Below are 15,566 nucleotides of genomic sequence, written 5' to 3'. Positions count from 1 at the left end.
GAGATCCAAAGAGCTGTCACTATCAGTGAAGCCATCATTAGGCTGAAAAAACAAAACAAACCCATCAGAGAGATAGCAAAAACATGAGGCGTGGCCAAAACAACTGGAACATTCTTAAAAAGAAGGAACGCACCGGTGAGCTCAGCAACACCAAAAGACCCGGAAGACCACGGAAAACAACTGTGGTGGATGAGCGAAGAATTCTTTCCCTGGTGAAGAAAACACCCTTCACAACAGTTGGCCAGATCAAGAACACCCTCCAGGAGGTAGGTGTATGTGTGTCAAAGTCACCAATCAAGAGAAGACTTCACCAGAGTGAATACAGAGGGTTCACCACAAGATGGAAACCATTGGTGAGCCTCAAACACAGGAAGGCCAGATTAGAGTTTGCCAAACGACATGTAAAAAAGCCTTCACAGTTCTGGAACAACATCCTATGGACAGATGAGACCGACATCAACTTGTACCAGAGTGATGGGAAGAGAAGAGTATGGAGAAGGAACTGCTCATGGTCCGTCCATACCACCTCATCAGTGATCATGGTGGTGGTAGTGTCATGGCGTGGGCATGTATGGCTGCCAATGGAACTGCTTCTCTTGTATTTATTGATGATGTGACGGCTGACAGAAGCAGCCGGATGAATTGTGAAGTGTTTCGGGAATATTATCGGCTCATATTCAGCCAAATGCTTCACAACTCATTGGACGCTTCACAGTGCAGATGGACAATGACCCAAAGCAGACTGCAAAAGACACCAAAGAAGTGGAATGTTCTGCAATGGCCAATCACCTGACCTGAATCCGATGGAGCATTTCACTTGCTGAAGACAAAACTGAAGGGAAAATGCCCCAAGAACAAGCAGGAACTGAAGACAGTTGCAGTAAAGGCCTGGCAGAGCATCACCAGGGATGACACCCAGCGTCTGCTGATGTCTATGCGTTCCACACTTCAGGCTGTCATTGACTGCAAAGGATTTGTAACCAAGTATTAAAAAGTGAAAGTTTGATTTAGGATTATTATTCTGTCCCATTACTTTTGGTCCCTTAACAAGTGGGAGTCACATATGCAAACTGTTGTAATTCCTACACCGTTCACCTGATTTGGATGTAAATGCCCTCAAATTAAAGCTGACAGTCTGCAGGTAAAGCACATCTTGTTCCTTTCATTTCAAATCCATTGTGGTGTATAGAGCCAAAAATGTTACAATTGTGTCCATGTCCCAATATTTATGGACCTGACTGTATATAATGACTTGTGTGTTACTTATGGTGAAACAAAATTTGAATATATTGCAGCTTACCAATCCTAAGATGTGATGGCTGCATTAGTTTTCTTTGTTATGCTTTTTTTTCCTTTTTTTTACCTGGTGATCTTGGCAGGAAGTCTGTGATTTTTAAATGGTGGAATTTATTGCCTTGTTTACAAGAGACAAGTGGATGGGACAAGGGAAAGGTCAGCAAAATGTTGAAAAGTGCAACAGTGCCGACCCCATCACGAGGGAGTGAATTTATTGACCAGCATCGATTTATCGCAGAGAGAAACATGAGGAACGCATTCCCCCGCTTGTTCCTGATTGGGTCAATGGGCGAATCCAACACTCCGCACCCTGAGTAGGGTAACACTCTCTGGAACTTAGTGTCCCAACATGTCTCTTCTCCCTCACATTGCTCTCTGGTACTTAGTGTCCCAACATGCCTCTTCTCCTTCACATTGCTCTCTGGTACTTAGTGTCCCAACGTGCCTCTTCTCCCTCACATTGCTCTCTGGTACTTAGTGTCCCAACATGTCTCTTCTCCCTCACATTGCTCTCTGGTACTTAGTGTCCCAACATGTCTCTTCTCCCTCACATTGCTCTCTGGTACTTAGTGTCCCAACATGTCTCTTCTCCCTCACATTGCTCTCTGGTACTTAGTGTCCCAACGTGCCTCTTCTCCCTCACATTGCTCTCTGGTACTTAGTGTCCCAACGTGTCTCTTCTCCCTCACATTGCTCTCTGGTACTTAGTGTCCCAACATGTCTCTTCTCCCTCACATTGCTCTCTGGTACTTAGTGTCCCAACATGTCTCTTCTCCCTCACATTGCTCTCTGGTACTTAGTGTCCCAACATGTCTCTTCTCCCTCACATTGCTCTCTGGTACTTGGTGTCCCAACGTGTCTCTTCTCCCTCACATTGCTCTCTGGTACTTAGTGTCCCAACGTGCCTCTTCTCCCTCACATTGCTCTCTGGTACTTAGTGTCCCAACGTGCCTCTTCTCCCTCACATTGCTCTCTGGTACTTAGTGTCCCAACGTGCCTCTTCTCCCTCACATTGCTCTCTGGTACTTAGTGTCCCAACGTGTCTCTTCTCCCTCACATTGCTCTCTGGTGATTGGAACTCGGCCACAACGACATGCAGAGTGTCGGACAAAACCGGCCGAGAACAGAGGACCTTCCATCCTTCCTTCCTCTCGCACCGAGTAGTGAAGTCGACTCCTAACCAAGGTGATTTCTCCATGTCTTCTTAGGAACCGAACAAATGCGGTTCGTCATCCATTTCAATTCATTTTTTTATTTCTATGTTGAGGGGCCACAGGACTTGAAGTGCCCCTGCCCCCCCCCCTCCCCACCCCGGGTCTAAATCTGGAAGGGATCATCATAGATGTGAATGTTGTGCTACAAAGGTTCATTTATTCACACTGAAGTGCCACTATAAGTCGTCTCCAGATGAACACAACGTGCAGAGCGGATGGAAATACAGACATCTAGTGCTCGCCCAGAGGAATCACACTTCTCCATTCCTGAAAACATTCACCGTCTTTCCATCATTTGCTTTTTTTTTCAAAGACAGTTCTGTAAAAACAAAATATTGACAACACAGCTCCTGTCGTTCCATGAAATGGGAAGAGAATGTCTTTGTTTAATGTATAACTAAAGGCAAAACGTATTTGGAAGGTTTGGATGGAGCGGTCGGGGGTTGGAGTCTGGCCCCCATTAGGGAGGTTCACTATTTATGAGGCCCATCACCAATGTCACCAGGAATAAAAGTGAAGGGAAATCCAAAATGTTGAGGTGCACCAGAACAGGAAGAGGAGAAATCTACCAATGGGGACACCTCACTATGACAACTGTGTAAGAGGGGATATGGGATGACAAGAAGATGGCGCGGGGATTTATCCCTCCGCTACTCTCAGATGAAACAAAGGATTGGCTCAGAGAAACTTTAACAACTTGAATGAAGGTTTTGTCTGTTTCCCGTCCGCTACATCTGCTAAGTACATCTCTATACAGCAAATACACCGAAGGTCGGGCGGGTTCTCTGCACTGTAGCAGTTATGTTCTCCTTGGAGCATAAACAGCACACTGAACGGCTCAGTACACAAGTGCTAAGCAAGGTATTCGTGTTTTCATTGCATTGTGCCAACATGGCCGTCCCCCGCAGTGTCTGATTATATTCCATGCTGCAGTTCAGCTCCTATTGATGGGTTCAATCATCTGACTCAATGCCGTATAGTGACCTTCCTCGGCCAGGGTTCCTCCAAAAGGTTACTAGACGTTCCTCAAGCACTAAGGAATTTATGCCTCTCAGATAAGTAACCACCAGTGACACCAATTACCTTTTTCAGTCATCTGTTAGTAAATTTCCCACTGAACAAAATAAGAACATTTTTCCCCCTGACCACCAATATAAGGGTCCCTTCTCCACTGGCCACCAATGTAAAGGTTCCTTCTCCACTGGCCACCAAAGTAAAGGTTCTTTCTCCACTAGCCACCAATATAAAGGCTCCTTCTCCACTGGCCACCATTGTAAAGGATCCTTCCCCACTGACCACCATTGTAATGGTTCCTTCTCCACTGGCCACCAATGTAAAAGGTTCCTTCTCCACTGGCCACAAATATAAAGGTTCCTTTTCCACTGGCCACCAATGTAAATGTTCCTTCTCCACTGGCCACCAAAGTAAAGGTTCCTTCTCCACTAGCCACCAATATAAAGGCTCCTTCTCCACTGGCCACCAATGTAAAGGTTCTTTCTCCACTGGCCACCATTGTAAAGGATCCTTCCCCACTGACCACCATTGTAATGGTTCCTTCTCCACTGGCCACCAATGTAAAAGGTTCCTTCTCCACTGGCCACTAATATAAAGGTTCCTTCTCCACTGGCCACCATTATAAAGGATCCTTCTCCACTGACCACCAATGTAAAGGTTCCTTCTCCACTGGCCACCATTATAAAGGATCCTTCTCCACTGACCACCAATGTAAACATTCCTTCTCCACTGGCCACCATTATAAAGGATCCTTCTCCACTGACCACCAATGTAAACGTTCCTTCTCCACTGGCCACCATTATAAAGGATCCTTCTCCACTGACCACCAATGTAAAGGTTTCTTCTCCACTGGCCACCATTATAAAGGATACATCTCCACTGGTTAACAATATAAAGGTTCCTTCTCCACTGACCACCAAAGTAAAGGTTCCTTCTCTACTAGCCACCAATATAAAGGTTCCTTCTCCACTGGCCACCAATGTAAAGGTTCCTTCTCCACTGGCCACCATTGTAAAGGATCCTTCCCCATTGACCACCATTGTAATGGTTCCTTCTCCACTGGCCACAAATATAAAGGTTCCTTCCCCACTGGCCACCATTATAAAGCATCCTTCTCCACTGGTTAACAATCTAAAGGTTTCATTCTCCACTGACCACCAATGTAAATGTTCCTTCTTCACTGGCCACCAATATAAAGGTTCTTTCTCCACTGGCCACCAATGTAAAGGTTTCTTCTCTGCTGGCCACCAATGTAAGGGTTCCTTCTCTGCTGGCCACCAATGTAAGGGTTCCTTCTCCACTGGCCACCATTGTAAAGGATCCTTCCCCACTGACCACCAATGTAAACGGTTCCTTCTCCCCTGGTCACCATTGTAAAGGATCCTTCTCTACTGGCCACCATTGTAAAGGTTCCTTCTCCACTGGCCACCAATGTAAAGGTTCCTTCTCCACTGGCCACCAATGTAAAGGTTCCTTCTTCACTGGCCACCATTGTAAAGGTTCCTTCTCCACTAGCCACCAATGTAAAGGTTCCTTCTCCCCTGGCAACCATTGTAAAGGATCCTTCTCCATTGGCCACCATTGTAAAGGTTCCTTCTCCCGTGGCCACCATTGTAAAGGATCCTTCTCCACTGGCCACGCATGACCGCAAAATTGTCAGTTAAAGCAACGCAGCACCGTAATGCAAAAAATGGTCTGGTCAGGAAGGGGGGGGGGGGGAATTTTCAGGAGGGGGAGGGGCAAATCCTCAGGAGAGGTTATAGTGCATGAAAACCCGAACCAATGACTTCTCTAATTTGTAACCTTTTGACCCGTTAAGCGTACTATTACAAGTTTATGTTCTGTATGATAATAGCAGGCAATGGTGTCAGAACTTCCTTGCTGTCCTGCCTACACTTCCTGGGTTATATCAAGGAGTCCAATTACCTTCCCAGTTCTGATCTTCAACTAAAGAATAATTAGTGTCGTTTAGCGAGAGGAAACGGGCAGGGCTGACACCGCTCGGTCAGCAAAAATGCCATGTGTGGTCATCCCAAAACAGGAAATTAGCAACAGAGTGCATTTTTGGCAGAGCGACGGGTATTTTCTGTACTTGCAGGCAGGGCTGCTGTTAGAAACCATGGGGCCCCATACAGCCAACCTGACAGGGCTCCCTTAAAAAAAAAATCAGTTTACTATGGCTCAGTTATAAATGAACACAGTGAGCGATCAGTACTGATTACGTATTGTGTTCATTCAGGAAACGAAGGGGCTGGTTAATGTGACATTTACCCAACCCTTCCCCCATTTTCCCTCCTGATTGATCCTATTGTGTGCTTGGAGCTGCCGGTGGGAAGAAGAAGAGGGAATCGGCACTGTAGGGACCCAGGCAGCTGGGTGAATCAGACGTGCACAGGGAGGGTGAAGAGGGTGGTGGCCTGGGGGGGCAAATGCTGAAACTGACCCCTGTATGGATCTCTCTGCAGCAGCTGAAAGCCAGTGAGATGGAGAGGAGAAGAAGCCGACTTTCAGCTGAAAGCCAGTGAGATGGAGAGGAGAAGAAGCCGGCTTCCAGCTGAAAGCCAGTGGGATGGAGAGGAGAAGAAGCCGGTTTCAGCTGAAAGCCAGTGAGATGGAGAGGAGAAGAAGCCGGTTTCAGCTGAAAGCCAGTGAGATGGAGAGGAGAAGAAGCCGGCTTCCAGCTGAAAGCCAGTGAGATGGAGAGGAGAAGAAGCCGGCTTCCAGCTGAAAGCCAGTGAGATGGAGAGGAGAAGAAGCCGGTTTCCAGCTGAAAGCCAGTGGGATGGAGAGGAGAAGAAGCCGGCTTCCAGCTGAAAGCCAGTGAGATGGAGAGGAGAAGAAGCCGGAGTTCAGCTGAAAGCCAGTGGGATGGAGAGGAGAAGAAGCCGGAGTTCAGCTGAAAGCCAGTGAGATGGAGAGGAGAAGAAGCCGGCTTCCAGCTGAAAGCCAGTGAGATGGAGAGGAGAAGAAGCCGGAGTTCAGCTGAAAGCCAGTGAGATGGAGAGGAGAAGAAGCCGGTTTCAGCTGAAAGCCAGTGAGATGGAGAGGAGAAGAAGCCGGTTTCAGCTGAAAGCCAGTGAGATGGAGAGGAGAAGAAGCCGGAGTTCAGCTGAAAGCCAGTGAGATGGAGAGGAGAAGAAGCCGGATTCCAGCTGAAAGCCAGTTAGATGGAGAGGAGAAGAAGCCGGTTTCAGCTGAAAGCCAGTGAGATGGAGAGGAGAAGAAGCCGGCTTCCAGCTGAAAGCCAGTGGGATGGAGAGGAGAAGAAGCCGGTTTCAGCTGAAAGCCAGTGAGATGGAGAGGAGAAGAAGCCGGCTTCCAGCTGAAAGCCAGCGGGATGGAGAGGAGAAGAAGCCGGCTTCCAGCTGAAAGCCAGCGAGATGGAGAGGAGAAGAAGCCGGTTTCAGCTGAAAGCCAGTGAGATGGAGAGGAGAAGAAGCCGGTTTCAGCTGAAAGCCAGTGAGATGGAGAGGAGAAGAAGCCGGAGTTCAGCTGAAAGCCAGTGAGATGGAGAGGAGAAGAAGCCAGAGTTCAGCTGAAAGCCAGTGAGATGGAGAGGAGAAGAAGCCGGAGTTCAGCTGAAAGCCAGTGAGATGGAGAGGAGAAGAAGCCGGTTTCAGCTGAAAGCCAGTGAGATGGAGAGGAGAAGAAGCCGGAGTTCAGCTAAAAGCCAATGAGATGGAGAGGAGAAGAAGCCGGTTTCAGCTGAAAGCCAGTGAGATGGAGAGGAGAAGAAGCCGGAGTTCAGCTGAAAGCCAATGAGATGGAGAGGAGAAGAAGCCGGAGTTCAGCTGAAAGCCAATGAGATGGAGAGGAGAAGAAGCCGGAGTTCAGCTGAAAGCCAGTGAGAGGGAGAGGAGAAGAAGCCGGAGTTCAGCTGAAAGCCAGCGGGAGGGAGAGGAGAAGAAGCTGGAGTTCAGCTGAAAGCCAGTGAGATGGAGAGGAGAAGAAGCCGGTTTCAGCTGAAAGCCAGCGAGAGGGAGAGGAGAAGAAGCCGGTTTCAGCTGAAAGCCAGTGAGATGGAGAGGAGAAGAAGCCGGAGTTCAGCTAAAAGCCAATGAGATGGAGAGGAGAAGAAGCCGGAGTTCAGCTGAAAGCCAGTGAGATGGAGAGGAGAAGAAGCCGGTTTCAGCTGAAAGCCAGTGAGATGGAGAGGAGAAGAAGCCAGAGTTCAGCTGAAAGCCAGTGAGATGGAGAGGAGAAGAAGCCAGAGTTCAGCTGAAAGCCAGTGAGATGGAGAGGAGAAGAAGCCGGAGTTCAGCTGAAAGCCAGTGAGATGGAGAGGAGAAGAAGCCAGAGTTCAGCTGAAAGCCAGTGAGATGGAGAGGAGAAGAAGCCGGAGTTCAGCTGAAAGCCAGTGAGATGGAGAGGAGAAGAAGCCGGTTTCAGCTGAAAGCCAGTGAGATGGAGAGGAGAAGAAGCCGGAGTTCAGCTGAAAGCCAGTGAGATGGAGAGGAGAAGAAGCCGGAGTTCAGCTGAAAGCCAATGAGATGGAGAGGAGAAGAAGCCGGAGTTCAGCTGAAAGCCAATGAGATGGAGAGGAGAAGAAGCCGGAGTTCAGCTGAAAGCCAGTGAGAGGGAGAGGAGAAGAAGCCGGAGTTCAGCTGAAAGCCAGCGGGAGGGAGAGGAGAAGAAGCTGGAGTTCAGCTGAAAGCCAGTGAGATGGAGAGGAGAAGAAGCCGGAGTTCAGCTGAAAGCCAGTGAGATGGAGAGGAGAAGAAGCTGGAGTTCAGCTGAAAGCCAGTGAGATGGAGAGGAGAAGAAGCCGGAGTTCAGCTGAAAGCCAGTGAGATGGCGAGGAGAAGAAGCCGGAGTTCAGCTGAAAGCCAGCGGGAGGGAGAGGAGAAGAAGCCGGAGTTCAGCTGAAAGCCAGTGAGATGGAGAGGAGAAGAAGCCGGAGTTCAGCTGAAAGCCAGTGAGATGGAGAGGAGAAGAAGCCGGAGTTCAGCTGAAAGCCAGTGAGATGGAGAGGAGAAGAAGCCGGAGTTCAGCTGAAAGCCAGTGAGATGGAGAGGAGAAGAAGCCGGTTTCAGCTGAAAGCCAGTGAGATGGAGAGGAGAAGAAGCCGGTTTCAGCTGAAAGCCAGTGAGATGGAGAGGAGAAGAAGCCGGCTTCCAGCTGAAAGCCAGTGAGATGGAGAGGAGAAGAAGCCGGTTTCAGCTGAAAGCCAGTGAGATGGAGAGGAGAAGAAGCCGGTTTCAGCTGAAAGCCAGTGAGATGGAGAGGAGAAGAAGCCGGATTCCAGCTGAAAGCCAGTGAGATGGAGAGGAGAAGAAGCCGGTTTCAGCTGAAAGCCAGTGAGATGGAGAGGAGAAGAAGCCGGAGTTCAGCTGAAAACCAGTGAGAGGGAGAGGAGAAGAAGCCGGAGTTCAGCTGAAAGCCAGTGAGATGGAGAGGAGAAGAAGCCGGTTTCAGCTGAAAGCCAGTGAGATGGAGAGGAGAAGAAGCCGGTTTCAGCTGAAAGCCAGTGAGATGGAGAGGAGAAGAAGCCGGTTTCAGCTGAAAGCCAGTGAGATGGAGAGGAGAAGAAGCCGGTTTCAGCTGAAAGCCAGTGAGATGGAGAGGAGAAGAAGCCGGTTTCAGCTGAAAGCCAGTGAGATGGAGAGGAGAAGAAGCCGGAGTTCATCTGAAAGCCAGTGAGAGGGAGAGGAGAAGAAGCCGGAGTTCAGCTGAAAGCCAGTGAGATGGAGAGGAGAAGAAGCCGGTTTCAGCTGAAAGCCAGTGAGATGGAGAGGAGAAGAAGCCAGCTTCCAGCTTAAAGCCAGTGAGATGGAGAGGAGAAGAAGCCAGTTTCAGCTGAAAGCCAGTGAGATGGAGAGGAAAAGAAGCCGGAGTTCAGCTGAAAGCCAATGAGATGGAGAGGAGAAGAAGCCGGAGTTCAGCTGAAAGCCAATGAGATGGAGAGGAGAAGAAGCCGGAGTTCAGCTGAAAGCCAATGAGATGGAGAGGAGAAGAAGCCGGAGTTCAGCTGAAAGCCAATGAGATGGAGAGGAGAAGAAGCCGGAGTTCAGCTGAAAGCCAGTGGGATGGAGAGGAGAAGAAGCCGGAGTTCAGCTGAAAGCCAGTGAGATGGAGAGGAGAAGAAGCCGGCTTCCAGCTGAAAGCCAGTGAGATGGAGAGGAGAAGAAGCCAGTTTCAGCTGAAAGCCAGTGAGATGGAGAGGAGAAGAAGCCGGTTTCAGCTGAAAGCCAGTGAGATGGAGAGGAGAAGAAGCCGGTTTCAGCTGAAAGCCAGTGAGATGGAGAGGAGAAGAAGCCGGAGTTCAGCTGAAAGCCAGTGAGATGGAGAGGAGAAGAAGCCGGCTTCCAGCTGAAAGCCAGTTAGATGGAGAGGAGAAGAAGCCGGTTTCAGCTGAAAGCCAGTGAGATGGAGAGGAGAAGAAGCCGGCTTCCAGCTGAAAGCCAGTGGGATGGAGAGGAGAAGAAGCCGGTTTCAGCTGAAAGCCAGTGAGATGGAGAGGAGAAGAAGCCGGCTTCCAGCTGAAAGCCAGCGGGATGGAGAGGAGAAGAAGCCGGCTTCCAGCTGAAAGCCAGCGAGATGGAGAGGAGAAGAAGCCGGTTTCAGCTGAAAGCCAGTGAGATGGAGAGGAGAAGAAGCCGGTTTCAGCTGAAAGCCAGTGAGATGGAGAGGAGAAGAAGCCGGAGTTCAGCTGAAAGCCAGTGAGATGGAGAGGAGAAGAAGCCGGAGTTCAGCTGAAAGCCAATGAGATGGAGAGGAGAAGAAGCCGGAGTTCAGCTGAAAGCCAGTGAGATGGAGAGGAGAAGAAGCCGGAGTTCAGCTGAAAGCCAGCGAGATGGAGAGGAGAAGAAGCCGGAGTTCAGCTGAAAGCCAGTGAGATGGAGAGGAGAAGAAGCCGGAGTTCAGCTGAAAGCCAGTGAGAGGGAGAGGAGAAGAAGCCGGAGTTCAGCTGAAAGCCAGGGAGAGGGAGAGGAGAAGAAGCCGGAGTTCAGCTGAAAGCCAGTGAGATGGAGAGGAGAAGAAGCCGGAGTTCAGCTCCTGCAGAGAAAGCCATACAGGGGATCGGTTCCAGTTATTGCCCCCGTCTGCTGATCACCGTCCCTGCCCACATTTGATTCACCCAGCTGCCTGGGCCCCCCTGCTAGCCTGGGCCCCATACAGCAGGACTGGTGGTACCCCCTTATCCGCAGCCTGCTTGCAGGGTCTAACATGGGGAATGTGTGTAGAGATATAGAGCAGATCACGTTCCCTCAGCAGTAAAAGGATATGTCACCATTGTTATATTTCTTTTACTTTTCACCAGCAAAAAATCTTTCCAGTCCAGCAGCTTCTCCCTGGAAAATGAAAACATTCTGTTACCATTTGTCCTTCTACAATTGAGCCTCTTACTGTGTAGCGCCTCCTAGTGAAGGATCCGGGAACATTTAGTCTTTGACTACTTTTGTAGTCTAGGGAGCAGTGATTGATTGTTCTGGTCTGTTCAGAGTTTCACAGGCTGGGAGTTTGATTGCTTCCGCCTGCCTCTGGAAGAAGCTTCCAGAACCATAAGGAGGGAGATTCAAATGACCAGCCTGAATATTTATCATGGCCTGGCCAATCCCTGGAGAAGGGTGTGCAGAAGGTGGCTGGGGAGGTGATAAATAGTCTAGAGCCCTGGAGAGATGGGGCTGATGTCCTGAGGCAGCCAATAGACTGTGTAGCTGTTCTTTAGGCCTCGGCCGTGTCAGGGCTGAGGGCCTGGAGTGAGTCCAGTTAGTTTGACTGCTGGTCAGGAATATTGCTGCAGCAATCAGCTCCCCTGCACAGCCCTGATGAAGGGGGAGTTCCTTTGACCCCCGAAATGAGTTAGATGTTTAATCAATTTGGCGTTCCTTCCATATGTACACACTTTTTCCTGGTAACTTGCTATTGTGAGCATCCTAGCCTTAGCCACTGAGCTCTTCAAGTGTTTTTTGCCCTCCTACTACCGTCAACATTTATCATGACCTGCCAATCCCTGGAGAGGGGCTTCCAGAAGGTGGCTGGGGAGGTGATAAGCAGTCAAGAGCCCCGGAGAGATGGCTCTTTCCTTAGCACGGAAGATTCCAAAGCCTCAGGGGCTGATGTCCTGAGACAGCCAATAGACTGTGTACCTGATCTGTAGGCTCAGCTGTGTCAGGGCTGAGGGCCTGGATTGAGTGTCTCTTCTCCCTCACATTGCTCTCTGGAACTTAGTGCCCCAACGTGCCTCTTCTCCCTCACATTGCTCTCTGGTACTTAGTGTCCCAACGTGCCTCTTCTCCCTCACATTGCTCTCTGGAACTTAGTGCCCCAACGTGTCTCTTCTCCCTCACATTGCTCTCTGGAACTTCGTGTCCCAACGTGCCTCATCTCCCTCACATTGCTCTACGGAACTTACTGTCCCAACATGTCTCTTCTCCCTCACATTGCTCTCTGGAACTTCGTGTCCCAACGTGCCTCTTCTCCCTCACATTGCTCTATGGAACTTACTGTCCCAACATGTCTCTTCTCCCTCACATTGCTCTATGGAACTTACTGTCCCAACATGTCTCTTCTATCTCACATTGCTCTCTGGAACTTAGTGTCCCAACGTGTCTCTTCTCCCTCACATTGCTCTCTGGTATTTAGTGTCCCAACGTGTCTCTTCTCCCTCACATTGCTCTCTGGTATTTAGTGTCCCAACGTGTCTCTTCTCCCTCACATTGTTCTCTGGTACTTAGTGTCCCAACATGTCTCTTCTCCCTCACATTGTTCTCTGGTACTTAGTGTCCCAACATGTCTCTTCTCCCTCACATTGCTCTCTGGTATTTAGTGTCCCAACATGTCTCTTCTCCCTCACATTGTTCTCTGGTACTTAGTGTCCCAACATGTCTCTTCTCCCTCACATTGTTCTCTGGTACTTAGTGTCCCAACATGTCTCTTCTCCCTCACATTGCTCTCTGGTACTTAGTGTCCCAACGTGCCTCTTCTCCCTCACATTGTTCTCTGGTACTTAGTGTCCCAACATGTCTCTTCTCCCTCACATTGTTCTCTGGTACTTAGTGTCCCAACATGTCTCTTCTCCCTCACATTGCTCTCTGGTACTTAGTGTCCCAACATGTCTCTTCTCCCTCACATTGCTCTCTGGTACTTAGTGTCCCAACATGCCTCTTCTCCTTCACATTGCTCTCTGGTACTTAGTGTCCCAACGTGTCTCTTCTCCCTCACATTGCTCTCTGGTACTTAGTGTCCCAACATGTCTCTTCTCCCTCACATTGTTCTCTGGTACTTAGTGTCCTAACATGTCTCTTCTCCCTCACATTGCTCTCTGGTACTTAGTGTCCCAACATGTCTCTTCTCCCTCACATTGCTCTCTGGTACTTAGTGTCCCAACGTGTCTCTTCTCCCTCACATTGCTCTCTGGTACTTAGTGTCCCAACGTGTCTCTTCTCCCTCACATTGCTCTCTGGTACTTAGTGTCCCAACGTGCCTCTTCTCCCTCACATTGTTCTCTGGTACTTAGTGTCCCAACATGTCTCTTCTGCCTCACATTGCTCTCTGGAACTTCGTGTCCCAACGTGCCTCTTCTCCCTCACATTGTTATCTGGTACTTAGTGTCCCAACGTGCCTCTTCTCCCTCACATTGTTCTCTGGTACTTAGTGTCCCAACGTGCCTCTTCTCCCTCACATTGTTCTCTGGTACTTAGTGTCCCAACGTGTCTCTTCTCCCTCACATTGCTCTCTGGTACTTAGTGTCCCAACGTGTCTCTTCTCCCTCACATTGTTCTCTGGTACTTAGTGTCCCAACGTGCCTCTTCTCCCTCACTTTGTTCTCTGGTACTTAGTGTCCCAACGTGTCTCTTCTCCCTCACATTGTTCTCTGGAACTTAGTGTCCCAACGTGTCTCTTCTCCCTCACATTGTTCTCTGGTACTTAGTGTCCCAACATGCCTCTTCTCCCTCACATTGTTCTCTGGTACTTAGTGTCCCAACGTGCCTCTTCTCCCTCACATTGTTCTCTGGTACTTAGTGTCCCAACGTGTCTCTTCTCCCTCACATTGTTCTCTGGTACTTAGTGCCCCAACGTGTCTCTTCTCCCTCACATTGCTCTCTGGAACTTCGTGTCCCAACATGTCTCTTCTCCCTCACATTGCTCTCTGGTACTTAGTGTCCCAACATGTCTCTTCTCCCTCACATTGCTCTCTGGTACTTAGTGTCCCAACATGTCTCTTCTCCCTCACATTGCTCTCTGGTACTTAGTGTCCCAACATGCCTCTTCTCCTTCACATTGCTCTCTGGTACTTAGTGTCCCAACGTGTCTCTTCTCCCTCACATTGCTCTCTGGTACTTAGTGTCCCAACATGTCTCTTCTCCCTCACATTGTTCTCTGGTACTTAGTGTCCCAACGTGCCTCTTCTCCCTCACATTGTTCTCTGGTACTTAGTGTCCCAACGTGCCTCTTCTCCCTCACATTGTTCTCTGGTACTTAGTGTCCCAACGTGTCTCTTCTCCCTCACATTGTTCTCTGGTACTTAGTGCCCCAACGTGTCTCTTCTCCCTCACATTGCTCTCTGGAACTTCGTGTCCCAACATGTCTCTTCTCCCTCACATTGTTCTCTGGTACTTAGTGTCCCAACATGTCTCTTCTCCCTCACATTGCTCTCTGGTACTTAGTGTCCCAACATGTCTCTTCTCCCTCACATTGCTCTCTGGTACTTAGTGTCCCAACATGCCTCTTCTCCTTCACATTGCTCTCTGGTACTTAGTGTCCCAACGTGTCTCTTCTCCCTCACATTGCTCTCTGGTACTTAGTGTCCCAACATGTCTCTTCTCCCTCACATTGTTCTCTGGTACTTAGTGTCCTAACATGTCTCTTCTCCCTCACATTGCTCTCTGGTACTTAGTGTCCCAACATGTCTCTTCTCCCTCACATTGCTCTCTGGTACTTAGTGTCCCAACATGTCTCTTCTCCCTCACATTGCTCTCTGGTACTTAGTGTCCCAACGTGTCTCTTCTCCCTCACATTGCTCTCTGGTACTTAGTGTCCCAACGTGCCTCTTCTCCCTCACATTGTTCTCTGGTACTTAGTGTCCCAACATGTCTCTTCTGCCTCACATTGCTCTCTGGAACTTCGTGTCCCAACGTGCCTCTTCTCCCTCACATTGTTCTCTGGTACTTAGTGCCCCAACGTGTCTCTTCTCCCTCACATTGCTCTCTGGTACTTAGTGTCCCAACATGTCTCTTCTCCCTCACATTGTTCTCTGGTACTTAGTGCCCCAACGTGTCTCTTCTCCCTCACATTGCTCTCTGGTACTTAGTGTCCCAACATGTCTCTTCTCCCTCACATTGCTCTCTGGTACTTAGTGCCCCAACGTGTCTCTTCTCCCTCACATTGCTCTCTGGTACTTAGTGTCCCAACATGTCTCTTCTCCCTCACATTGTTCTCTGGTACTTAGTGCCCCAACGTGCCTCTTCTCCCTCACTTTGTTCTCTGGTACTTAGTGTCCCAACGTGTCTCTTCTCCCTCACATTGTTCTCTGGAACTTAGTGTCCCAACGTGTCTCTTCTCCCTCACATTGTTCTCTGGTACTTAGTGTCCCAACGTGCCTCTTCTCCCTCACATTGTTCTCTGGTACTTAGTGTCCCAACGTGCCTCTTCTCCCTCACATTGTTCTCTGGTACTTAGTGTCCCAACGTGTCTCTTCTCCCTCACATTGTTCTCTGGTACTTAGTGCCCCAACGTGTCTCTTCTCTCTCACATTGCTCTCTGGAACTTCGTGTCCCAACATGTCTCTTCTCCCTCACATTGCTCCCTGGTACTTAGTGTCCCAACATGTCTCTTCTCCCTCACATTGCTCTCTGGTACTTAGTGCCCCAACGTGCCTCTTCTCCCTCACATTGCTCTCTGGTACTTAGTGTCCCAACGTGCCTCTTCTCCCTCACATTGCTCTCTGGTACTTAGTGTCCCAACGTGTCTCTTCTCCCTCACATTGCTCTCTGGAACTTAGTGTCCCAACGTGTCTCTTCTCCCTCACATTGCTCTCTGGAACTTAGTGTCCCAACATATCTCTTCTGCCTCACATTGTTCTCTGGTACTTAGTGCCCC

At 49.4% G+C, this 15,566-nt stretch overlaps 1 protein-coding gene across 4 annotated transcripts in view; it reads right to left on the bottom strand.

Moving 5' to 3' along the window:
* HPS1 (HPS1 biogenesis of lysosomal organelles complex 3 subunit 1) overlaps positions 1-15,566 on the bottom strand; it is a 99,444-nt gene that overhangs the window by 10,748 nt on the left and 73,130 nt on the right. For all 4 annotated transcript variants that reach the window (XM_089667588.1, XM_089667585.1, XM_089667587.1 and 1 more), the window contains one exon: positions 10,753-10,816. In XM_089667588.1, coding sequence (XP_089523714.1) covers positions 10,753-10,816 — 64 coding nt within the window. The remainder of the gene's footprint in view (positions 1-10,752; positions 10,817-15,566) is intronic.

This window comes from Staurois parvus, unplaced genomic scaffold (assembly GCF_062004578.1).
Source record: "Staurois parvus isolate SC_StPar_1 unplaced genomic scaffold, SC_StPar_1.0 ptg003393l, whole genome shotgun sequence".
Taxonomy (NCBI): Eukaryota; Metazoa; Chordata; class Amphibia; order Anura; family Ranidae; genus Staurois; species Staurois parvus.
The sequence above is the reverse complement of the archived record's forward strand: the minus strand, read 5'-3'. Positions and strand labels throughout refer to the sequence as shown.